This window comes from Haliaeetus leucocephalus, unplaced genomic scaffold (genome assembly GCF_000737465.1).
Source record: "Haliaeetus leucocephalus isolate CR32 unplaced genomic scaffold, Haliaeetus_leucocephalus-4.0 Scaffold722, whole genome shotgun sequence".
Classification (NCBI taxonomy): domain Eukaryota; kingdom Metazoa; phylum Chordata; class Aves; order Accipitriformes; family Accipitridae; genus Haliaeetus; species Haliaeetus leucocephalus.
In genome coordinates this window covers 3524200-3551548 of record NW_010973158.1, presented here as the reverse complement: position 1 = coordinate 3551548, position 27349 = coordinate 3524200, and the positions used below count along the sequence as shown (strand labels likewise).

At 39.6% G+C, this 27349-nt stretch overlaps 2 protein-coding genes across 3 annotated transcripts in view; both read right to left on the bottom strand.

Annotated features, from left to right (window-relative positions):
• Positions 1–24792, bottom strand: part of ELOVL7 (ELOVL fatty acid elongase 7) — a 58210-nt gene extending 33418 nt beyond the window's left edge. The window contains exon 1 of the mRNA XM_010580547.1: positions 24735–24792. The gene's annotated coding sequence lies outside the window, so the exon portion shown is untranslated. The remainder of the gene's footprint in view (positions 1–24734) is intronic.
• ERCC8 (excision repair cross-complementation group 8) overlaps positions 22668–27349 on the bottom strand; it is a 29803-nt gene continuing 25121 nt past the window's right edge. For both annotated transcript variants that reach the window (XM_010580548.1, XM_010580550.1), the window contains exons 11-12: positions 24735–24821; positions 22668–23033 (exon numbers count right to left, since the gene is read on the bottom strand). In XM_010580548.1, the coding sequence (XP_010578850.1) occupies positions 22965–23033; positions 24735–24821 (156 nt within the window). In that variant the 3' untranslated portion in view covers positions 22668–22964. The remainder of the gene's footprint in view (positions 23034–24734; positions 24822–27349) is intronic.

Here is a 27349-nt window from a genome sequence, read left to right as displayed (position 1 = left end):
TGGGGGTCCGCGCCTGCTGCGGCGTGCGGGGGTTTCTGCAGGCGCCCTGAGGTCTCCGTCGCGCTAGCGCTGTCTGCCGGCGCCGGGAAGCGCGAATTGCGGGGGCGGGGGGACTTCTGGACGCGGCTCCGGGGCCGGCGGCAGCCCAGAGTCACTCGGGGCAACGCTAGGACGGCGCAAAAATTCCTCGTTTTAAAAAGCGGGGCAAAACGGGTGGGCTTTAGCTCAGTGCTTTAGGGCGGGCACGCTCCCAGCCCCCAAAGACTGCCGCGCTCCTCCCTTAGACGCTCTCCAGGGGGAAGGCGGGGGGCCCCAGTGGCTCCCACCTGGAGAAGTATGGGGCGCACAGAAAGGTGGCGGGGAATCGCTAGCGCGTAAAGTGGGTGCTTCCCTTCAGTTTGTCACTTGAGCGCACAGAAGGCTAGAAATGACAGCTTTCTGGAGCACGGAGATGATAGCTTGAGTAGGAAGAAGAGGCAAAAACAAGGAGCAGGGGTAGGAAGGCAAACTGAAGAAAAGAGGCAAACTCCTTTTTATCATGTGCGGAAAAGCACAGGGTGAAGGGACTGCGAGCTGATGCTGTGAAATGAATACCTAGTCAATGGGTAGGTGCGGAGGGGGCCTGTGACTCGGAGTACAGCAAGAAGCTCAAACCAGAAGTTCGAGACTGCAAGAGGCAGAACCAGCATAGAAAGCTTGTTACGAGGGTGGAAATGAAAGCCTGAGAAACAGGTGGTGGGATGGGAATGGAGAAACGTAACTTGTCACAGAGATCCTGCAGAAACTCCCCATCGCCGAGCTATTGATTAGGCTGGAGATGAGGAGGAGGACCTCGACCTTCTGGATTTGCTTCATGCTCCTATTGGAATTTTTAGGATTATGACAGGTGAGAAAATCCTGGGGCTTTTGAAAGGACATCTTAATAAGATCACTGGTTTTGGCCAAAAGGGATATGTAGAAATATGATAATCCATTGAGCAATACTGTATGTCTCACCTAGGAGGGGAAAATCACTAAACAAAATTAAAACACCCCATTCCCCCACCCCCTTTATTTTCAGGAGTTGGAACCTTGTCTTTGATTTCTTGGTTCAAAACCATTTTTTCTAAGACATTAGCCAAGAAAAACTACAAACAGACCTTAGGAAACATAACATCCCTGCTCAGACAGAGCCCTTGGGAGCCTTAAGTCTAATAAGTCTTGACTTGTCCAGAGGGATGCGGCTCTGTGGCTCAGCAAGCAACTAATAGTCCTCGTGTGTTGTAATACCTATTTTGCCATGCCTGATAGGGCTGCCTTGGCTGAGACAAAATGGGACACTGGGGTGCATAACAATAAAAAGTAAGTAGGTCAGCTGTAGACTTCAAAATGCAAGGTTGTTATCATTAATGGAAAAAAATAACAACAATTACCAGATGCAAGCTAACAGCTCTAACACATTTGATGCCAACTCTCTTAGCAACAACAGCCCTTCTCTCTTTGGAGCCCCATAAAGAGAGTAAGTGGCCTTGCCTTCCATGCACTTCAGGAGCAAAGGTAATTTGAATCATTAAAGCAAGTCTGTGAGGGTTGGGAGAGGACAGAAATAATGGTTGACCTGCTCATGGCAGGTAAATGATTAACATGCAGCAAGAGAAAGGCAGCATGAAGGAGAGAGCTGTGCCCTGCACACACAAAGCAGAGACACACAGGAAGTTAGGGGCGTTTAAATTGTAAAAGAGGGAGCTAGCAGCAACTAGGTTTTCTCAGTGCTTAGCCTGTGAAAGCTGCACATGAGATTTACTGTAAATTTAAGTAATCTTTTAAGTTCCCTGCGTTCACCATCAAAGAACAGGGCAAGAGGGAAATGAATGTAGACACTGGAGACAGCTCTCCAGATTTTACAAGGCACGGAAGACTTAACTCCTGGTCTACGCTGCATGAAGAACTGTGCTTGCCATGAATACTGCCAACCAATGCTTTTCCTTGTTTTGTTGCCTTACCAGAATCCGGGTATCTCAGATGCTGCTCTTCCACTGACTAAAGGATGTTTAGACTGTCATTCTGTTGACGAGATTGTGTTTTAAGAGTCTTTTAGAGACAAGTACTCTCTAGGACTGTATTTTGAGGGCTGATCAGTCTCAAATCAGCAGGAGAATCACAGGAGCCACTTCCTAGTGCACCAACAGCATTGGGAGCTTTTGCTGTAATAGTAAAAGCTGTAACTAAGCAAGGTAGTCATCCAAAGAACACCAACAGGTATCTGCATACCAATCTTGAAGAGATGTAAACATAACCCAAATCTTGTTTGCAAGCTTTGGTTTCCTGGAGAACATCTGGTTTGCCTGTGCACCTGCACTGGTGTTCTGAGTCACAACTGCCAAACCTGTCCCAGGCAGACTCTGTTGCAAGTGGCCTGCATCCCACAGCTGTAGCAGCACAGCATGTTGCTGTGTTAGGCAGCTAGACTGGAGACAAAAGGGCCCTGCGTGGCCCTTCTCATTTTCCAGCTGGAGTTACTTTCAGACTTTGCTTACTGCTTATTGCAGAAAAAAATTGCTTTTTCTACCTAATCCTCTGAGCCAGAACAGTGTCCTTTGAGTAGCTGGGGCATTTCTGAACATTTCTCTGCCTATGTCTGTTCCAGAGAGCCATGCATGGGTCCTTGTGTAATGCTGGCAGTGACCTTCCAGAAGCAGTTTCCAAATGGCAGAGAAATTCCTCCTCAGACATGTATCATCAATTTTGCTGTGGCACAAGGTGAGAAGATGACACAGTCCTGCTCATCCATCTATGGATGAGCTGGGTTGTGCAAGGAGGTTTCTCCCTCTCTCTGTGGATATACACTGCAGGTAACTGTACAGAAGTGAGTAGCTGTTACTGGTTTTGCATGGTTTCTTGACACCACAAACCCACCGCAAGCTACTGCAGCATTGTCAAGTCAGCTCTGTTTCAACAGTTACACATTTACCTGTCACAAGTTGAGCTCCAGTTTTGCCATTTGAACAATAGTGAATTTGATAAATTCTTGCAAATGTGACAAAGCTATTCAGATAGGGAACTTTCCATATAAACCCATCTATCTCAAGTAACAGTATTAAAATCATTAGGTCCTTACCATGAAAAATTGTTTTACTATTACACAGCTGAGACTGGTGATGCTAGGCAGAAGTGAAGGAAGGTGCTCCAAAAGTAGAAAAAATGGCTATTGCAAAAGTAGAAGCAATAATTGTAAGTGTATGAAAAATGTCTTTCAAGGGTGTGTTTAACAGAGGTAGTGTCATGGTGTCATATATATATGACATACATATGTGATATATATACACATTCTATTATATATGTGTGTATATATTTTTATTATTATGTATTATATTTTATTATAATTATTATGGTACATACACATTATATACAGTTACCTAACATACTGTAGATATAAATGTACTTATAGTGCATACACACACACACATTATATAATACAGTTTATTACATACACACTGTGCTTCTCAAATGAAACCTGGTAGTGACATACCTCTTCAGAGTGTACTGCTTAAATGCAGGCTGCAACTCAATCTATACCAGGAAGGAGAAGTAAATCACCTGCAAAAAGTACATTGCAGTCAGGCAAAAAAGCCTTACTGAATGTAATGAGAAAACCAAAGCCAACATACTTGGCCAGCCTATTCCCAAAACCCATAACCTTGCGTCACCAGATTTTTCATTTTCATCTGTCCCATCTCTGAAAACAATATGTGAAAAAAAGCCAGCCTCACTAACACTGTGAATATAATCTCCAGTTGAAAAATATATAAATGCGAAGATTTAAATGCTTGTGCATTGTGGATAACCAGTGAATGAACACTCAAAGCACATTCCATGATACTGCAGACAGTGGCTGTTCTGGAGCCCACAACATCTTACAGCTTTTCACAGCTGAGAACTTTAATTCAGATGGTATCTACCAACTGTTTTGTTGTACAAAATTTATCACTAAATGATTCATAAGTCAAATTTTACCTGTATATGTTATTGACAGTGATGGGAGCAAATGTTTTCTGTAGGAGCTCAGACAGACGAAGCTAAAGAAAGCAGTAATCTTCTCAGGATGCTGGAGGGTTGTGTGGTCCGTTTCTTGTGCCTGGACCACAACATTATGCCATAATCACACATGAGCTGGGTGCATAAACATGTCTGGAAAAATAAGTTCCCTTTAGAGAGCATTGCTCCATGACTGCAAAAGCATTCTAACATGTATCATAAAAAAAACCCCAAACAAACAAAATCAACAAAGAAGTGAATGCTAACTCTGCAGAATACCTGCACTGTGCTTGATTGGCTTTAGCTGGCCAAATTGGCAGGTGCAGGTACGTCATGGTGAAATACACCAGAAGGATGCAGAGCTCTGGGAAGATCAATAACAATAAGCTGTTAGTACAAACTACACCGCCTCTAAATCAGAGTAATCAGTGAGGATTATTATCTGATCTAAAGTTTGTTTTGTGCTGTTAGAAGCAAGTGAGTTAATTAGGCAAGCTGAAGATGAACCAGTATAGCCTAGGGAAACTCTTTGGTGCTAGTGAAGACTTAGCTGTGCATGTCACCACAGCATGCCATGTCTTGCGCAACATCTGCAAGGATAAGAGCAAGATCTTTCTCAGGTGTGAGCTAGAGTTGCTGCTGATGGCATTTTGTCTGAACACAAAAGGGACAGCTGCTTTATCCAAGCAGCATGTGATCACACAGAGATGTGCAAACAGCTGTATCTCTCACATAATTTCCTATTCCCTCACTAGTGAAAAGACCATGCTCTGGGAGTTCGTGGGCTGCCGTGTTCCTGGAACAGAAGGGACAGGGATGCCTGTCAAAGAGTGTTCTCTTTGCTATGTTCAGTGTCCATGCAAGAGCTCCAACTAATTTTGCCAGTTTCCAGACATTTTTACTGTGATAATGCATTGCAAAGGTGGTACACCTGTGTTAAGGAGTGAGAACAGACCCTCAGTCCAGAGCCCTTCAGTTGTTTCATTTGTTTCATACTCAGACAGCCAAGGCTCAGGCAACTATCACAGTGAGAAATGGAGATCTACAAAACTTTTGAGGAAGCTGCTGAAAACCCACCTCCCTCTCTTCAGAAACCAACCATCTATTTTTTTCTCCTGTTTATTCTCATATTTCTCATGCCAATGTCCACAAGAATTCCCATGAATGCTACTGAATTACAGAGCCTTGCTAACAGCAAAGCAGCTTCTCTTTCCTTTCTCTGTCGATCTCCGAGATGTGAACAAAAACAAAGGACCAGAAAAGGGAGCTTTACCATTAATTACAACAAATCCACAGTCCATTCTGCCTTGACAGATATGCCAGTACTCATAGGATGCAAAACTACAATAAAACTGTACCAAGAAATTACTTTCCAAAATTGATTTTTGGTCACACTACATATACTTAACAATGCATTGTGGAAACCTAAGTCTTTCATGGATTTTTTCTTTTCTTTTCTTTTCTTTTTTTTTAATTTTTATAAAACTTTCCGCAGATGGGATTGGGAAGAAGAGCAGGAAAATAAAAAGAAAGAAATAGATTAGCAAAATGGAAAGAGGTATGCCACACCATTTCTGTGAATACTTTACAGCTTTCCCTGGTTGGGATTCCCATCTGATTTCAGATGAATCAGGCTATCTTTGTCCCTGTTCTCCCTATGACAGTAATGTTACCTGTGCTTGATACACCGGCCACAGATTAATAAATTACTCTGAAACTGAAGATACCCAGTCATGCTCAAGGAAATGTAAACCATGGAAAAATAGCCTTGCGGCAGACATGCTTTTCAAAACACTCAGAAAAGGAGCTATAGGCAAGATATGTTTCAAATGGGTTAAAATAAGTACTGCCACTTTCCTAATAAGGGGTCCAATAAATTCAGATGAAACCAATTGGTTAAGTGTAAGAACTTGCTAATTTAGATTAATTTTTAGATAAGATGCTAAGAAGAATAGGCTGGGAATTTCAACAAATTTTGAATCTTGCAGCATGATGGAGGAGCCTTTGTAGTTCGTACTGTGTTGTCATAGCTAGGTTACACACAATAACAGGTTGGTTTTGAAACTGAGCCTCTTCACTGGCAATATAAGACCTGTGAGACAATGATTCCTGGAAAAGAAATCTCCTAAGCGAATTACCAAACAATCAAACAGAAATCTACATTACATTCAATAATGGTCTCTCATACCCATAGTACTACCACAGATCAGGTATTTTAAATTAGGCTTTTGAAATTAAGCAAAAAGAACAAATGACAAAACCTAGAAAACAAACAAAAAAACCCACCCAAATCAACAGCAAAAAAAATTCTTCACTTTTTTTTTTCTCAAAATATTTGCAAAAGCTATTAATGACATCTTCCATTATCATGCTTCTATATATAGAAATGTGGACACCCAATGGCTTTCCTTTATGAAAGGATGTACTGTGCAGGTCTGCAGTTACATCCATAACCTATTAGAGTCACAAAAACCCATCTCACTTGCAGCCTCACAGTGCATGTTCAGATGCTGCAGGTGTGCTGCAAAGTAGTGGTGGCAGTCACAAGGAAAATGCTGGAGAGTCACAGATCTGTTTTAATTGGAAGCACTGTCTGCCACTCTCAGTAGGAAGGCCATTTATGCTTCTCTTTGGGGTGAGGTAGACACTGATCAAAGCAGTTAAATCAAATAGCTGCATGGTAAGATTTTACAAAGACTAACCTGCAGCATCTTAAAGATATTTTTTCTTAGGACAGGTTACAATCTTCCAGTACCTAGAAATAATGATCTGAAACTGTGCAAGAGAGATAGGAAATAAGGGAAATGTGTACAAACGCAACTTTCAGAGTAAGCTAGGAAACAATTTCTCATAGAGGCACTATCCTTACAGAAATCAGGCTTGGATTTCTGAAGAAGGAGGCTGTCAGCTTGATCTTTTCCCCCTATTATTTGGGGTAAACATTGTTTTTAAGGAAACAGCATTCTACCAGGGAATATATCCAGTTGTCTCAAGAGTTTCCTTCTAAAGAAAACCAAAACCATCAAGACCCAAAATGCTGGCTATATGCTGCACCCTGAAGAAGAAGAATGCTGAGAGAGTAAAGCAGCTAAACAAGCCTTAGTTTTCTGCTTATTGACAGCTTTCCCTGCATGGTGGATCCCTGTCTTAGTTGTGTCAGTGAGAATTTGGAGCAAGTTCATTGGTTCAGACAAGTTTCATAAACTCTGTAACAATTATCAGCAAAAATTTGCCAAGAGTTGGAGTTATTGTATATTTTGATCCAGAAGAATGGCTGAAAGTAATATTAAGTGATAAACCATCATCCTGCATAGGCATAAGAAAGAGCAGTAAGAGTTGAATGAATAACTAGTTCTGGTATTTCTTAATTTAAACACCTAACCCTGAAGCTGCAGCAAATCACAGTTTCCCAGTAAGAAGTGCAGCAGTCGATGCACTGAGCCTCTCCGTTCAGCTATCTATCTGCCCAGTGCAAAAGCCTGGAAGAGCACAGCTCTGTTACACTAAGCTGGTCCTTTCAGTGCTCTGCCTGGAGCGGATGATGCAGATTGCAACTCACGGTGTTGTTACACAAACAACTTTACCCTCAAACCCTTTCTTGATCAGTTCTGCCCATGGCCTTCCTCTTCCTCTCAGCCGACAAATTCATGCCATGAAAGTAGGCATCGAGAATATACTCCTTTCTTCCATCTTCTCTCTTTGGTACCTTTTACTCTCTCTCCAACAGGTAGCAGAGAGCCCACAATCTTAAGTTTTAAGGTTTCAACAAAACAAAGTGAAAATAAAATCCCATGCGCAAATAGCTAAGCTGTGCTCAACAGTTCTCATTCACTTACATGAGTCTATCCCTAGCCCTCTCCAAACAAAAAATTCTGATCCTTTCTACACGCTCCTGACCAGCTAGCACAGACATGCATACACATCTTTTCCTCCATGATGAAGGCAGCAGTGTTAAAATATAACAGAAACTTTTATTCAAAGCATTACTTGTTGTATCCCTCTTTTATTTAACCTTTACAATCAAGTCTGACATTTTCATAGGAAGTACCTGAGCCAGCACCATGCACCAGCAAGACAACACATGCCTTCCCATTGTGATTAATGTTCTTGTTTTAAAGGACACACACTTACATTACTATCACAACAGTTCACATAAACATACCTGAACTCCTTTTATTCTTTCCAGCTCAAGTGTCTGTAGTAGCATAACCACAGGAACAGCAAACTCGGAGCCAGTAACTAAAGCTTCCTTGAGGGCTGAGTAAACACTCTTCAGACTGCTGAGCCTGGCAAAGCTGAGCTGTACTTAACTGGCACTATGGCAGGAGTGAGGGAGAGAGGAGAGAAGCTGACCCCATGAGGTTATTGAACAGTTGCTTGGGCTGTTATTGGGCTAGGCATTGCCTCCTTTTGGGGGATTTTACTGGCCTGGCTTTATTAATGTCTCATGGAAAAACCCCTGTGCACCCCTTTGCAGGCCAACACAGATGCATTTTCATTGCCATACTTCCCTTGATCTTCCAGGCAGCCATGAGAGTGTCTTTTGGGTAGACACCACTAACAAGCAGCACTACTGCTGATACAGATGTGATATGCTTACAGTGATGTGCTGAGTAGTCTGATTTTTTTATGAAGTGCTTGAAATTCCTTTAGTACTACTCACCATAAATGTCACTTGCAACAGTTCAGAACAATGAGGTTTTGCAGATAAAAATGCCTTCTTTACATTTTTAAAGGAGGGCAGCAGAGCTATCAGCGAGTCTCAAGGCAAGGCTTAAAGACATGAATAGTGGTAATGTGACTGGAAAAACACATTCTGTCTTGGAGAATCTGCCATGAAACCTGAAATGTTCTGTGAAGGAGTCTAAGGCCAGTATGGAAGGAAGGTGGGGAAAGACCCACCAAACAAAACTAGTGGAACTTTTAGTCTGAACTCAGTGAACCGAATGGTTTCTTGCAAAAAAGATCACTGTCACTATCTTCCTATTCTAGCTGAGAAATTAGACTTGCCAGTGAGATACTTTAAATGCAACAGGGTACGTTGTTGCTACAGGGTATATTCGGAGCCTGTAGTCCCACTGAGGACACCCTCCTGGGCAGACTCCTGTCATCTTCAACAACTGCATCTGGGAACATACTAGGCAACTGCATGAAACAGCATTATGTCTTAACAGCACACTTCGTAGTAGGTGCTGTCATTCTTTCACTCCTATTTCTTTACTGTTGGGGCTGAGAATTTCAATAGGTCAAGAGTAAAAGGTGGAAGTGGGAATGTGACTTCCTATCAGATGGCAGAGCATTATTTGAATCTTAGGTGGGAGCTGAGAAAAAAATCCTTTTAAGTGTACTTGTTTTCCTATCTCCACCCATTTTGACATGCCTTTATACTTACTCTGGAGTAGCCACAGGCAAAGTAATAAGAACAGCTCAAACAGAGACTGGCTGAGATTAATGCAACTCTTTACAGCGTGTTGAATCTTATTTAAAGATCCCAGTGTTTCAAAAAAAAGCTTACACTTCCTTGGTTGTTACTCTTCCATGAATTGTTACTTCTGCATTAGTTTACAGCATGTTACAATGCAATAATACATAGTCTGATGTTCTTCAGCTGAAGAAATTTTTGGGGCTAAATCTTTAGTGAAGTTTGCAAGACCTACATTCATAGACCAGTTTTGCACCTGAGGTACTGTTTTCTCTGTGCCTGTGATACCCACAAACACATAAAATGATGATTTTTAGACAGAGCATAGGAAGAATTCTGTATTCTTAGAAGCCAATAGTTTCTCTTCAAAGATTAACCGCTGAATAGTAGAAAACTATTAACTGAGCCTGCCGGTCTTTTATTCTGATTCTAACATGGCTTCTCAAGTATTTCTAAAGAATACTCTGAAACTTTCTCTCCACTCTTTTTCCTTCCTGACAACTACTGTCTTCTCCAGAGACTTACTGTGGTTGAGGTAAACCGCTATTATATTTATTGTGCTTGCCTTTTCTACTGAGAGATGCAGTAAGAGGACAGAATGGAAATTTAAACTTATGTCAAGGTTTTCAGAGACATTTCAGGCTCTTGTCTTCTAGGCTGCTCTTGGCTTGATCTTGGTCTTTATTGTTTATAATGAGTTCTACATACATAAAAAATCTCAAAGGCTACACAAGCTCATATGTATGAATGCAGCTGCAATCTCCCTCAGCAGATACAATGTCATTGTGACACAAAGAAAGGACTGAATTAATTACTATGGCTTACTATTCTCTCTTACCATTTTTAAAGCAGCTTGTCTCTTCGTCATATATTGAAGATGAGGAAAAAGAAGTTACGTCCAAGCATATTTGTTTCTTCTGGTGGCAGTATTTTCATATACGAAGCCATATAGCAATTAGTGCTCTTTATCAGGACATGTCCCCTAATCTTTCTGGTCTACAATTCTGCAAATTGCAGAGGATACTGAAGTAAATCATCCTACGTACTACCAGTTAATGTAACAACAACAACAACAACAAAAACCCAGTAAAAAATAAATAATTGAGAAAAGCCAACATCATTCCCTTTCTCCCACTCTCTTTTTGGTTGGCTGTTGCATTAGTTCTTGTCCTAGGATGTTCAGTCTTTGATTCTGCTAGAGGATCTAGATGTTTCCAAATCACAAATGAATTTATAATAAAACTAATTACTTTTATTTTTAAGGTAGAAATTGAAAAGCCATTTGAAATTTCACTGAGATTCCTAAAACCAAACAAATTTCACAGTCTAGTCTGCCTTACGGTCTTTCTTTAAAAGAATTTAGCTAATTCGGTCTAAATGGTGAAATGTCTTCTACCATGATTTTATGGTGAGGTAGAAACAAATATTTCAATATCACTAAAAAGGGACTATGCAAAATGCTGTGTAGGAAACATCTCACTGACAACTGGAAACTGCTTTTGATCACTTTGTTTAAAGGGAAGATCCAAACATCAGTTAATCTTGTAGGGAAATCCAAGTGAAGTTGTTGAGTTTTAAGCATTTAGACCATGTTTGGCCCCCAAATTCAACACGAGTGTAGATACCTTTTGGAAAACTCCTACCAGTGCCATAGCAGTGAGTTTTCTTATCTGAAGCATGTTGTGTGCTCTGAAACAGTAAATTCAGAGCTTTGCTTTTCCAGCTGCACATGCACATCATCCTCTCTAAAAAGCCCTTTTATTGATGTCCCCCACCTGGGCCTGATTTGCTGCATTCATCCTTCTTCCTCTGTGCACGGGCACGTGTGCAGCCCTCCTCGCTCCAACTCTGAAAGTGCCCGAGCCACTCTCAGAATCAAAATCTCCCCAAAATTGTGCCACTGAAAGACAGGTTCTTACACTTGCTTGCTCTCAGTTAGAGGCGTTTGTGCCCCCCCTCCCCCCAGGCATACGATATTAACCTGCATTTGTGTATTTTCCACATAGGATCTGAGCTTGTCTTCCTATCAACCTGTTAAGCGTGAACAAGCTGTTGAAGCATTACCAATAGCTGAGTTTCAGAATGCAGCGGGCTGGAGTCAAGTGTCAGGGAAATGTGTGCTTTTCCACAGATGCTTTAAAGGTTAATCTTTAACAGTTAAAAGGCTTTTAGATTAGAGTTCCTAAGAAAACACCCTGTTTTTCCAAACAGGCTACAAAGAAAGGTGGGGAGGATGAGAATGGTCTAAGTAATATAAAAGGGAGATGGATGAGACGGAAAAACAGGAGAGAAATAACCTGAGTAGACAAAGCAGGGGAGTTTCCCTAGAAACTCCTTCCATTATGCTGGATTTGTTGTTAAGATTTTGCCAAAACACAGCAGGATTTTCATGCATGGAAAGTAAAGAAGCAATCCAGTTCTGTGGCAGGGCTTTCCTTCTTGCCACCTGAGGAGAGGTGAGGCAAAGTTAATTTTAACCATTTTGAACTCTCTCACCCAATTGCCAAGGACGTCCCTGTGCCAGTTTGGCTTGTCTTTAACGGAATAGCCCTGAGGGGCTCAAACGCTGCAGACGCTGATGGTGGCTGCTGTGGTGTAGACCAGGCAGGCAGAGGTGGTGGAGACACAAACAGGCCACTTTCTGCTGATTGTCCTTGACTTTGTCATCTCTGGTAACGCCTTTGTCTTCTCGAATAGGTGATAGCTCTGAGCGGGATAACATTGGGTGGATTTGGAATAATGCAGAATATCTACTTACTTGCAGATTTCTGCAGAGTCCAGTCAAGCAAATCTTCTCTGTTTTGTGCAGCATGAGCTCAGATTTTATAAGATTTGGGAGAACTGTTATTTTCCTCAAAGCAGTTTTGAGAACAGCTTTTAACAAAGTAAAGCATCTCTGCCAAGGCACTGTAATGCAATGTACCTTAGATATCCCCTGTATTTCTTAGTTAATTACCCTCTAATAATTTAGAATACACCCACAGATGTAATAAACACTGTTTTGTTTTTCTGCTAATGTTAGATGAAGGTCTACCTCCTATATTAAATCATTCATATGTTTACTATACCTGTGTTATAGTATCGAGTGATGTGAGTACTGACACAAAGAAGGGGTTAAAGCTTTAGGACATGAGAAAGAAAGAGGAGTGGATGATGTGATCCAGCAAAAGAAGCAAGGTCTAATGTTTGTCAGCTATGGCAGTTGTCCATTGTTTGGGTTAATGATGGCCTGAACACCCATGACAATGGGACAGCATGGGATGCAGCTGAAAGCACAATGCAGAAACATCTCATGAATATTTAAGAGGTAATCATAAATAAACATCTGACTCATTTTCTAAACTTGAAATCTGCTAAGAGTGAAAAGTTACAACCTGGGTAGACCAGCTTGGGGTAAGGTAGTAAAAAGGGTGGAGATGGTTGCTGGAAGAGTAAATGAACAAAGCTTATGGAGACAGGCTAGGTAAGAATTATGAAATTTATTGAAGAGAAAGAAAAGTGATTTATTGAAGAGAAGGAAAAGTGAAAAGAGCTGTGTGTGGGCGTGGCTGTGTGCAGCAGAGAAAGGAGAAGCAAATTAACAGCAATGATTATGAACAGCCTGCTGGGGAGAGAGGAGGCAGGAGTTGGGAACCATGAAAGATACGTATTTAATTGACCCTAGGTAAAGCAATGAAGATGGACGGAAGACAGAGCGGTGTGAAAACCACTGCTTTCACGGCTCCCACGCACTGGCCCATGAGGAGCAGGACCTTGAGCTCAGGGTCTGGGAGATCAGGGCACCACAGAACTGAGCACTGGCCTTGGCGATGCACCACTGCAGCATAGAGGATTGTCAAACGTGCACACCCTGTGTGTCTTGGGGCACAAGTAGGGCTCTACCTTTCCTTCTATAAACTCAAACGGCTCCTTTGTTTCCTTTCTCTATGTGCTGGGTTTGGTTGGTGTAGAGTTAATTTCCTTCATAGTAGCTACTATGGGGCTATGTTTTGGATTTGTGCTGGAGACCGTGTTGATAACTCAGGGATGTTTTAGTTACTGCTGAGCAGTGCTTATCCAGAGTCAAGGCCTTTTCTGCTTCTCACCCCACCCCACCAGCGAGGAGGCGGGGGGGGGCACAAGAGGTTGGGAGGGGACACAGCTGGGACAGCTGAACTGACCACAGGGATATTCCAGACCGTATGACGTCATGCTCAGCAATAAAACTGGGGGAAGGTTGGTGGGGCGGCTGCTGCTCGGGGACTGGCTGGGCATCAGTCAGTTGGTGGTAAGCAATTGTTTTCATTTGTATCACTTGTCTTTCTTGTATTTTAGTTCTCTTTGTTATTTTCCTTTTCATTCCATTTATTATTATAATTATTTTAATAATATTTTCTCAATTATTAAACTGTCCTTATCTCAATCCAAGAGTTTTCCCATTTCTACTCTTCCCCTTCTCATCTCCCCATCCTGCTGAGGCAGGGAGAGTAAGCGAGCAGCTGTGTGGTACTTAGTTGCCAGCTGGGGTTAAACCACAACACTCTATCTTCATTTTTCTTGTGTCTGTCAAGCTTGATGCTTGAGCAGTCTTCTGAAATCCTGGACCACTTTCCACCCTTTGACTTGCATCACTTTTCATCTAGCTGGCAGGGAAAAATCTTTGCTGGCACAGTTTTCAAAGCCACTGGAGTATATAAGAAGCCTTCCTCCTGATACAAGATGTACCAGTGAGACCTTACGCATGTTTAGGGCACACAGAGCAAGCCTCCTGAAGTACTGAAACCTATAATCCCACACAGGGGAATTCTGCTAAGCAGCCATATAATTCTTATTACCCCAGAGTTCTGCATGTCTCACAGGTTGTCTACATTTAATAGAATAGCCCATCACTGAGTGTTAGTTAAATTACTTTGATATACTTAATTAGTCAACCTAAACTTTAATGGTTATCCATAGTGGCAGAACAGGATGAAGCAGCTGTTTCAAACATTCATTTAGGCCCTCAGGTACATTAGCTGTCTGCAAAACGATTAAATGTTCTGGAAACTTTCTTTATAAACAATGATGAATAGCATTCACATGGCAAAGTTTCATGCAACTCTAGAGATGTATTTTTTTTTCCTTGGGAAACAATTTATGTACTACCCTGAGAATGTGCAATACACTCCAAGTAAGTGCCAAATGTCACCGTTTCCCACAGAAGATGTGCAGAAGAAATGCTCAGTATAAGGCTCTTGTTGCACTAGTGGCAGTGCAAAATGACAGAACAGCATCAGATACTTAAGATACTTAGCTTCAACTCACATAGGCCTCACAAGATATGATTCAGGTACAAAAATATATTCTCTGGGCCATATACTCCATATGGAAGAACTAGTGATGGGTAAAAGAACTTCATTCAAATCTACTATTTTATAAAGTCCCCAAACGTTTTTTTTCATGTTTGCTAGCATGAGAATCATAATCAGCTGTTTTCCTGAGGTGTTACAGAACAGTGTAGGAGGTGATAGCAACAGTAATTAACTGTTGAGCAACATGAGACACTCCCTACTCACTGCCACAAAACATGAGAACTTGATATTCTTACCATACACCTACTATTTGGTGTATCTTCTATCACAGCAAATATGAGCTCCCCAAAATGCTGCATTCATTGTGCCCTGTTGACACAACATATCTACAGAAATTAGGAAAGAAGCATATTAACACAGTAACAAAGTAGTCTAGCCATGACGGTATTAAGCTTTATACAGACGAACTGATGCAGCATCCCAGCAAAGTACATTAGCCTGTGGTGGAGTTGCTCACATAAGCTACGGTTAACATCTCTGTATTACATTGCTGACTGCAGAACAGACGTACCCCTAAGTTAGAGAAAAGGATTATCTTTTTTTCTCTTTCTTTTTCCTAGGCTACCCCCCTTTCTAAAATGGTACTGACAGATTAAAGATCCACCATACAGACCAAGATATACTTGTGTGGATGAAAGTAAAACATTGCATGCAGACATTAATAGCTACAGTTCCTTCAGGCGCCATCCTGAACTACCAACAGAGAGGATCAAGAATGAACTTTAAATTTTAAATGGAACTGGCCGGCTACCAAATATAAGTTTATTCTTGCCAATTATCTCGAGCAACAGCATAATATATTTCTTCATTTATTATGAATATGTTTTTTGAACTAACTTTTCTAAAAATATGGAACCAAATTTTCTTAGAATGTTTTAATAATTCTGTTGGAGGCTAAGACCTGTAACTAATATAAAGCAAGTATCATGTTAAATAAATGCTTTGCAGTCAATAGAAAAGGAAAATGCCCAGTATCTTTCAAATGTGGCTGCTGAGAAGAGCAAAAAAAATGTTTTCATATCCCCCCACTTTCTCTGCCCCCCACATTAATCTATTCTGTATTAAACAAAGGCATATTATTTTTGTTGCTGAATAAATTAGCCCATTCTTGTTTAAACATGTTACCCTAGATTACAAACATATGGCTGTAAAAATAATTGGTTGGACTGATTTAAACTGCTGATTTTAATCTCCAATTTGGCATGAGGAAATTTCCTATAAAACCTGTTTAGGATTGCAGATGCATCTCTGTCCCATAGCTGCAAGAAAAGGGTGCATTGGTAATCTTCCAAGTGTAGAGACCTCAGTGACTGAAAGTCACTAAGTTAAGCTAAAATGCTTAACTAAAAATATCCTGGTTTCTTCCTACCTTAATTTGAAAGCAAATGGTGATAAAATGAAAATTAAGACAAAGCTGTATGCCTATGCAATTAAAAAGTTCTTTCATATGTAAATAGAAAACTGCCTTAATAGTCCCAAATATTTTTTTCCAGTCTCTTGGGCTTGGTGGAATTTGGCAGGATTGGGAGTGGTTAAGGGTTGCCAGCATGGAGGATGACATTGGTTAGCTGTCACCTGGGCAGAACGTGTGGGCTGGTGGATAAGGCTGACTACACAGCACACAGATATGATTAGAAGGGTGAAGTTGTGTGGAATAGTTATGCACCTGCCTGAATTCCTGGCCACTCAGTCATCCCATTATATTCTCCATTCCCACTGTTTTTATAAAATAGACTGAAAGAAAACAAAAACAATGGGAGGATGGAAGAAGGCATGCCCATTTCATAACTCAGCTTTAACCACACCAAAGGACTTTATTGATATGGTTTACATACTTCTGTTTAGTTGGGTATTATAAGCATTAACTGCTGTCCACTAAAACCAATATACTGCCTTCAAGAACATCTCTGAGGTGTCAAAACCTCAGCAGAGATCTTAGTGACTAAGCACATGGCCAATACTCAAGCTCTCTTTCTTTATGGACTACTTTAACCACGTCAGTTCCTATGTTTTATGTGCCAAAAATACATGCCTGGACAGTTCCCGTGGTTTAACTGATACGCCCATAACTGGACTATGTATCGCAAACTTTACTTGTACTAAGCTAACAGTAGGTTTACCCATTCATTGTGGCAGATCCTAGGCCAATGTGCACTGAAGAGCTTACCATTCTCAACTGTATGCATTAGACTTTTACCTGCATTAAAAATGAGGTAGGAAGAAAACCAAGAACTATCCTCCAATGGTGCCAAAGCAGTAGTATTTAAAATAATTTTGTATCTTGTGTGCATATATATATATAAGTGTGTGTGTATACATATATACCTCTGTATCTCCATTCAAGGTAGGATAAGGCCTGTAACACAAGGGTAAACATAAGGGGAAAAAAAAATAACAGTCAATTCTATTGATGTCAAATCTAAGAGGTTTTCAGCTTTACAATGAGAGGGGTCTTAAATTCTGGGCCCTAAGCTGACTGAGCATATAAGGAACTCATTCTTGATAAAAAAAAACAAACCAAAAAACCACAGATGTCTTGTCAGGCCAGGCTTCTCACTGTACTACAAATTCAAACAATTCAAAAAAAAAAAAAGCAGCAAACAAATCCCTACATTTTCAGTCTTGTCAGCCTGCGTGTAAAAGTACGTATATTGGGGACACAGAAAAGGGCAAAGGGAGTTAACCACATGGTATTAACTCGTTCTTCCCAATACTTGGGAATTAACCATATTTAAATTCTCATGTGCTAATGCTTTCTTCTAGGTCTGTGTACAGGAAGGAAAAAAGAACCAGGTTTTTGCTTGGATGTCTCAATACCAGATTCTTTCTGAGCATCATAACCTACACATAAATAATCCGAGTCCTATCCTACTGTCTCTACAGAACTCAACTTTCACTCAAGTTGAAGGAGGCTTGTCTTACGCTCTCTGGATTTCTTCACCTAGGCTGGTTCAGACTAACTCCCACCTCCATTGTTTCCTTAGGCTAGAAGGGAAAGGAAATTCTTTGATCTCTTGCAAGAACAAATGAATTATTTTCCCTCTTTTGGCACCTGCCGTATCAAGCTCAAATAAAAATCTCTGCCTTGGCAGGCAAAGCAAGTCTTCTAAGCAACAGTCAATACCCAGAATGGCCTGAAAAGATGAAAGCACTTCTCTACATATTCTGATGCAGAGTATGACTACTAAATCCCAGTACCACTATTGCGATAAGGGTGCAGTCCATTCCAGTTAAAGCTCTCGTCAAACTCTTAACTTTCTTACTCTTTTTAACAGGAACTTAGAATCCAGCTATCAGCTAGTTGCCTCTCAAGTGCATAACTTTATTTCAACATGAATACAGCACCCCTTTTGACACCTGATGGGATTTTCAAATGTGGTTTCTTCCTGACTGACATTAAGGATGGGAAGTGCAATTAAGTCTATACCACCGCATTTGCTGCATTTCTGGTTCTGAAAAAGCTCTGATACTATAAAAACACATGGTATAAGCACAGAAACAGAATAGGCATAAATTAAGGGGAAGACTCAGATTTAATTGTCACATTTAACTTACACACAAGCAAGAAATGCACAGTTGCAACTGACACTGTTGGCTTAGTACTTGGTTCTTTCCAGTGAAAAGTAATACAACATACCATCCTTTAAAATTTTTTGTTTTGAAGTTACCAAAACTCTAATTAGTAATTAAGTATAGCCACCATAAGAATGCAGTAGAAATAAAATAAAAATAATCTTTTTTTCTAGAAAAAAAAATTACCACATCCACAGAAAACTAGAAGTACTGAAGGAAATCGTAACATATATGCCACTACTCAAAGTAGAATTTCCACAGAAACTGGTGCTTGAGATATTGGCTAGTACCAAGGGGTATCAAACCTCACAAACTAAACACCACCTAACAGCTACTGCCATTATATGGAAGGCTTGCAGGTGCTGGATTGTACAATGTCCTGGATTCTTGCCCAGATGAGACACAGATGTTTTTAATTTCCCTTACCAGAAACACCTGTCCTTCCAGCAGAGAACAACAGTCAAGAGGGATAATAATGACATCATCAACCAGAAGAGAATTTGGAAAGATTCCTGTATAGAAGATACTAGCTGTTAGTAGGAGCAATAAGCCCGCAAGGCAAATAATTTCTATTTTCAACTGTTTGGGACAGCTTCAGACACTCAACCAAAATGTGTCTGGGTGGACAGATACTTGGGCAAATAATCCCCAGCCTACCTCTTCCTGAGCTGAATACCACATTGTGTATTCATGGTGCAACTTAGAAAAACTGATATCAAAAAGTTATCCAGCAACAGTATGAAAATGAGCCCCATAAAAGTATAGAGGAAAGTTTCCGCATTTCCAGATGGATCCCTATTCAGGGTTCTGTCTGGAAGAATTCCATGGGATATGGCCCTGATGAGAAGGAGGGTCAAGGAAAGCTGGTTGAGTTTCAAGGACAGTCCATCCCCACATGCAGGAAATAGAGCAAAGGTGGAGGGATGTCTGCATTCATGAAAAAGGAGCTCCTGACAAAATTAAAGATGCAAAAAGGAAGCATACAAGAGGTGGAAACAGGGAAGAATACAGAGAAACTGTCTTAGCATGCACAGATAATGGTTAGGAAAGCCAAAACCCATCTGGAGTTAAATCTGGTGAGGAATATGAAAAGCAAAACTAAAATCTACAGGTATATCAGTAGCAAAAGGAAGATTAGGGAAAATGTGGGCCCACTGCTAAATATGGCAGGGGAACTGGGGACAAAGGACACAGAAAAGGTTGAGGTACTCAATGGTGCTTCACCATGGTCTTTAGTGCTAAGACTGGACTTTAGCAACCCCACATCCCTGAGAACACTAGAAAGTCTGGAGCAAAGAAGGCATACCACTGGTGAAGGAGGATCAGTTAGGGAACACTTACACAAGCTGGACACACACAAATCCATGGTACTTGACTGGATGCACCCACAACTGGCTGATGTCACTGCAAGACCACACTCAATTGTCTTGGAAAGGTCATGGTGAGCAGGAGAGGTTTATGAGGATTAGAAGAAAGCCAAGGTCACCCGTGTCTTCAAGAAGGAAGATCCAGAAAATACAGGTCAGCCAACCTCACCTCCATCTCTGGGAAGGTGATGGAGCAAGTAATCCTGGAAACCACTTCCAGACACATAAAGGACAAGAAGGTAGCAGTCAGCACAGATTTATGAAGGAAAGATCATGCCTGACCAACCCAATAGCCTTCTGCAACATGGTATCTTGCTTGGTGGATGAGTGGAGAACAGCGGTTGATGTCTATGTTCACTTTAGCAAGGCTCCTGACACAACTTCCAAAACACTCTTATAGATAAGCTGATAAATTACAGACTAGATAAGTGGACAGTGAGGTCAAAAACTGGCTGAAGGGCCATGCCCAGAGGGTTGCAATCAGTGGCACAAAGTCCAGTTGGAGGCCAGCCACTAGTGGTGTAGCCCACGGGGCAATACTGGATCCAGTCCCATTGAACATCTTCATTAATGACCCTGATGATAGAACAGAATGTGCCTTCAGCAAGTTTGCAGATGATACAAGACCAGGAGAAGTGCTTGATACACCAGATGGTTGTGCTGCCAGCATTCAAAGGGACCTCAACAGACTGGAGAAATAGGCAAACAGGAATCTCATGATGTTCCATAAAGGCAAATATCAAATGCTCCACCCAGGGAGGAAAAAACCCAGGGATCAGAAAAGGCCAGTGACTAACCTGCTGGAAAGCAGCTTTGTGGAAAAGGACCCAGCACTCCTGGTGGACACTAAAGTGACTACAAGCCAGCAATGTGCCCTTGCAGCAAAGGTGGCCAACAGCATCCTGGGTTGCATTAGGAAGAGTGCTGTCAGCAGGTTGAGGGAGGTGATTCTTCCTATGAAGAGAGGCTGAAAGAGCTCAGACTGTTCTGCCTGGATGACGAAAAGGCTCACCAATGCACAGAAATTTCTGATGGAGCCAGAGAAAGGGACAAGAAAGAAGAGGAAGTCAGACTCTTCTCAGCAGTATTCAACAACAGGGCAAGATGCAATGGGTGCAAAGTGAAATGCAGAAACTTCCATTTAATTCTAAGAAGAAACTTTAAGAATGTTCAAACATTGGAACAGGTTTGTAGGCTGTAGAGATACTCAAAGCCCGACTGGACACAAGCCTGAGCAACCTGCTTTAGGTGACTGTGTTTTAACCAGGGAGGTTGGACTAGATTATCTCCAGTGGTCCCTTCCAATGTCAATGATGGTGTACTCAAAGCACAGGAAAAAAAACCTCATGAGAAAGGCCATTCCAAAAAACAGGAGAATTAATACAACATTCTTATTGATGGGTTTAATTGTTATGATTTCCTACCTTTTTTAATAAATGTAATTTTTCTACCTCTCCCATTTTATATAACATTCCCAGACCACCATAGGGCTGGTGACTTTTTTTGGTGGCTTTTTGATTGTTTTAAAATCAACACCATTTATAGTCACATTACAGATACCTGAAAACTGATTGAAAAAAAAATAATGCATTTACTCTTGGATAACTAGCTCTATGATTTACTGAGCACATTTTTAGAAATTCAAATACCAAGTACATGCACTGTAGTTGGCATATAGAAATGATATGCACAATTATAACATGCAAAAAAGTCATCCTCTTCAAGACAAAAATCAAAATGTGTAATCTCTCTTCAAATTTGTTCCCCAGTTTTTCCAATTCTAGAAGGAATAGCCACCATTGGTAATGAAAACTATCATTTGAGAAAAAAAAAAAAAAAAATCTCTTCTGTATTCCTGTGAAGTAAGAGTGTCAGGCTAGTCCTTAACTTCAGCTGAAACTTCTGGAAGTCTTCCATCTTGCAGCTATCCACTTAATAGTGGGTCTCTCCCCACTATATGCACTACATATGAAGCTTGTTTAATCACAACATTCCCTTGATATGCCCACTCCTCGCTTTGTATCATTTTACAATACTAGACTCTAGACTGATATAGAAACAGACAGCCTGTATCTTGTATAAATACTAAAATACAGAAGCACAGTGAATTAATTCTAAAATGCATACTAATCATAGAAATAATACACACTATACAAAGATTAAATTATCATCTTTCATTTATTTGTACAATAGTTTTTCATTTTGTCTGAATTTGTGGTCTTAATATCTACTCTGCTTTGGAAGGAATTTTTCCTTTATGGAGCTGCATCTAAATCTGATGGGAACCTCTAACCTGGCTTTCAGCTTGGTGACTACACTATGTCTGAAGCACAAACTAGTGATTGAGATGACACAATAAACCCACGAAGCTCCTTCCTTTCAAAACACAGCAAGCATTAGGACTACAAATTCAGATGAAAACAGTTTTGAAGCACTACATTAATATTTCTAACTTGAAATGTGATCCAGTCTCCGCCTTGTACTGTACCTCATGCCTGTTTCTGTCCAGGAGTTCTTCACAGTGGCTAGGGAAGTGTGAGAGATTCATACGTAGAAGATTGAGCTTAAAAACCTGCTAACAGGAGTAACAAAACCTCTCATTAAATTTGTTTCTACTCCTAACTTTCTGGGAGAGATTCAGATACTAGTTGATGAGGTCACCATATAAATGCTTGAATGGAAGATCCCAGCTATACCTCTTTCTGAACCAAAGACTACATTTATGGAGAAACTTATGCAAAACTGAAAATGCAAAAGAACAGGCACAAAATCCTGTTGACTCCCATGGCACATAAGCCCTTGAAAATGGACACAGTCTGCACCATCTAGACATCGATAAAAATAAGCTGGAAGTATTCCTGAGCTTGTCCTCCTTCAGGCAAAATCCTCTGTATTGTGTCTCTTGGAAACGAAAGGATTATCTCCTTATTTATTAGTGATACCAGAAACAATGCAGTATTAACTGGTCCCAAGAGCTTTTGTTTTTCCTTTATGAGCTGTTCAACACTGAATAAAGTATACCAATGCATAAGGATAAGTATAGAAGTCAGTAAGTATGAAAAAGTAATCCTTTAGATTTAACTGTAACAGTGAAGAAAGAACACAGAGAACAGCGGAAACTTATTTCTGAAAGACCTTGCTCTAACAGAACCGTATGAAAAATCCAGTCATAATACATCTGACAATATCCAATTCTGTAGATAAATTCTGTGAATGCAGTGCCTGAACATCAATTTTATATCAGCACTTAATTGAAATTCAGCCTTCATCATCACTGCTGCTCCATGCGTCTTCATATGCTGGATTTAAATGCTGTTGAGGCAGAGACTAAAGAAAATAAAAATTCTCTCAGTGGTTTGCTTAATTGAAAATACTAAAATCAAATAAGGACAATGCTAAAGGCATTTCTTAAATTACTATATGTAGACAAACTATTGTGTCTCTCATGGGTACTGCATTTTTTTAAACCACTTCTTTGGCCATTCTGCTGATTAGAGACAGAAGATAAATTATGAAAAGAAATAGTACTCTATTTAATTCCAGTTTCAACAAAAAATATCTGGAGCACTAATGGGAAGTTTCATAAATATCTGGTATAAAATATAACAGATAGATATTACTGTCTTTCGTTTGTGTCATTGGTTTTAAGTCATAATTTCCTGAGCACTACTGTCTCAAGAAGTAGTCCTGGCCTCTATCCACATCCAACAACTATTCCTCACCTCAGCCCTGCTACAGTCAAGCTAAAGGATTTGTGTAGCTATGCAGTGGACTGAATCACAGTGACTCAGGATAAAATTCTTTTCTTGTTTACTTCTATCCTGGGTTCAGATTCTGGTCATAAAGGCACTCAAATGGCTGTTCTAGCACGTCAGAGGTAGTGGGAACTAGTGGCCTGTGGAGAGCAGAACTGCTTCTTTCAGAGGCAGTGCTAATCTACAACATTTGCAAACAGCAGATGCAGCTTAACAGATTTCAAAACAATGGCACATATTACATACCTCCACCATGTCAAATTTAAAGGGGCAGTTCTAATCAGAGCTGGGTAAATAATCTTGTTACTGTGGGTTTGTTTTTGTTTTTCAGACTAAGAAAATACAATTCACACACATCAAAATTCTCAGTTACAGCTAAAATTTTAATTTCAGGTCAACTGAACACATTTTGGGTTTAGGGTATCTAGCCTTTGAAACTACTTTTTTCTTCTTTGCTTAAGTGTAGGATAGTTTTGAAATAAGTTGTCTTACAAAGCAAAGGTTACAAAAATTTTATGCTTCTTATTTCCTCATCCAAAATGGAACATTTCAAAAATCTAAAAAAGTGGAATTTTTGTATGATATGAGCCAAAACATTAGTATATCCTGAATTTTTAACATTAGTACAGTTAGCCAGACTCTGATTCTGTGAATGGTTTCAGTTCCTTAAAATCTAGAATTTTTCATGCTCAAACTGATTACTGAAATTTTGATGGCCCAGCTTTAATACTAAGAGAAAGAAAATACTCTCCTGGAAAACAATCTTACATATGATCTTCCCTGTAACAGCCTGAACGTCTTGCCTCAGATGCTAAAATAAGTTTGTTTAGAATTTTATTATATTTCTGCATCAAAAATATATGAGTATGAACTGTGGCATTCCTAATCAGTATATTCTTAAGCAATTTAAAATACAATCTTTGGCACCTTTCCAATTCCAAAATAGCATAAACTACAGAAAACTGTTTGGAAATCAAAGAAGCTAAAGTAGAAATTGAAAGACTGATAGCCAAATAACAAGTACTACTTTTAATTAAGTGAGAAGCTAGAAGTCTGCAAAAGATTTTACTAGACTATGAAAGAAAATGTCCTCTCGAAACGCCACAACAATCAAAAATTGCACAGAAACAGTAGGTGATTCTCCTCTTAATTAGGAATTGTTACAACTTTTGATGGTGAAAAACATACTTCATATTTAATTTCCACACCATCTCCCCAAGTATAAAAAGTCCCCTGCCATAAAAAGTATAGTTCAAACTCACAAACTCATTACCTTTTCAGAAACGTCATCAGGAACTGGCTCTCGAAGAGCTGGTATCCATGCAAGGATATTGCAATCTTTGCTACCACTATAAAGTTCCTTTAAGAAAACAAGCAAAAATTACTTTTAGACAAATTTATTGAACAGTGATATGATATAATGTTGGGAAAAAAGTGTATGAAATATTTATTTTAAATTAAAGATATAAAATTTCTTAAATTTGTACTATAATCTTGATAAACAGTATTTTAAATATGCCAAAACAAAATGAGTAAGTTTTTATATTTTTCCCAGATTGCTCATCAAAACAGCACTACCCACATTTAAATGAACTTTACTGCTTAAATGCACTTTTCTTCTTCCCTCTCTGTCTCCTGAAAAGACACCTATTTTAACAGTTAGGAAGCTTAAGAGATGATTTATATTCAATGGAGAAGCAAGATGAAAAAAAGGGAAAGATTTTTTTAATTATAATTAAAAAATATGAATCAACTCAAAAGCATCTAGTAATACATGCTAGAAGAGTGCATATGTATGGAACAAAGAAGTATTAAGTAAACGTAGTTTCAGTATGCCTAGGGAAGGAAAAGAACAAATAAAGAACAATTTGAAGCCTGTATCCTGTTGGGAAGGCAGAGATCAGAAAGACCAATTTATTATTTTTAATATAAATAACTCTATTTATTATGGTAATGACTAAGGACTGAGATCCCATTGTGCAAGGCACTCTGGAAACACATGGAAGCAAACAGTCTCTACTACACCAAACAGCTAACAGTCAAATATAGCTTAGTTTTTTGCACTAATAATGCTTCTATTTTCCAAAGTGTTACTTAAATACTCATGAAGATATTCTCATATCCCTTCAATGTTGAATCATACTCCTGCATATTATATGCAATGTCTGACAACACTTGGGTATTGCCGTGTGTTTAAACTGCCTGAGTGAAACATAAATTTCTTCTGTATTCAGGCTGACAGTATGAAAGCTTTGCTTTAAGCATGTTGGCTTTTACACTTAAACTAGCAACTCTGTGCATATTTGCACATTATTAATATGTTGATTCAACATAAGTTCAATAAATTATTACAGTTCTGTCTTTGCAGAAAGTCTCCTATATTATGTATATTTAATTCTAGAATTATGCATGAATTACTTTGACAGTTGGTGCAGGAACTTAATGCCCAATTCCTATAAATACTCATTTATGTGGGTAATATTATTCAAGAGAGCTGACATACTCACTTTTGTAAAACTGGTCCCATGCACGAAGTTGTTCATGCATAAAACACATACAAGAATAAAGTTTATAAAATTATGAGAAAGAAACATCCAACTTAGCTTGCTTAAAAGCGGACAAGTCAGTTACACCAAGGTATAGGTCAAATCCCACTTTATCCTGTCAGCAGTACCCTACTCAAACCTCCTGTCTTTGACAGGATACAGAATATCACTAGAACTTTAAAATCTCTTTCCATGCCAAAATCTGACCTTGTGAGCAATGTCATAGTGACATCAGCATACTTCCATTTAATCTTTACTACCACTTGTCTCACTTTCGGATACTGGCACTGCAAGATCTTCAGTTAATATGCACTGCATTGAGTAATACTTACAATTAATTATTACAACCTGAAATGGTGACTCACACCTTAAGCCAGTCAAAAGAAGAGCCAGTGAGGTCCACGCATGTTTATGGTACAGTATAGAACATACACATACATTGTACTACAAACATGCTCCATGCATATTTATGGTACAATATATGGAAATATTATGCTTTAAGACTCTGAGGAAAGATTGCAAATAAAACCTAGTTTAACTTTAAGCTTTACTTATTAGTCTACCACTGGATTTGCTAAATACCTTTGCAGATGTCACTGGCATTTCTTGAATGATAGAAGTAGCTACAATTTAAAGCTAAATTGTTTCCTGATGCATACCTAGTATTTTATGACATGTTATTTGTGCATGGTGCTTTACTGCATTTCTTTTTCTGAAAGGGAAACAGAGGTCTTGTTTGTTTACTTAAATTATTTTAGGCAGCTAATATAGTACAATGGTATCTAGCATATTAGATCCAACAGTAAACATCATCTAAGAGATTGCACAATGAAGATTTCCTCTTCCACACCACCCTTGAAATTACCAACCTCCTATTAAATTAATGGCTCTTATTAAAGGGACAAATTCTGCAGTTCTTATTACTCAAGCAGACTAACATCTTATTAACTTTACAGAGATATTCACATAAGAACAATTTAGGCCAACAATAATACAGCAGATTTTATGGCTCTGTTCCCAGGATCTCAAAAGGCATATATATACACATTAACTAAATCTCACACCACTCTGTGGGGACAGCTCCACACAGTATCTCAAACACAAAAGGTATTCCACACAAACCTGGTAATTAATTTGGACCTCATAGGAACAGATAAAGACTAGTATCATTGGATTGCAAATAGCTAGCTGCTTACGTATCAGTGATCATATTTGATTACATGGTTCTGAGCAAACAGAAGACACTTCTCACCTCAAACACATAATTGGTAGCAAGTTAAAGTTCCTTTTAGAGCCTATTCCAGCTACAAGGTGAAACAAATATAGTGATTAAAATACAGGT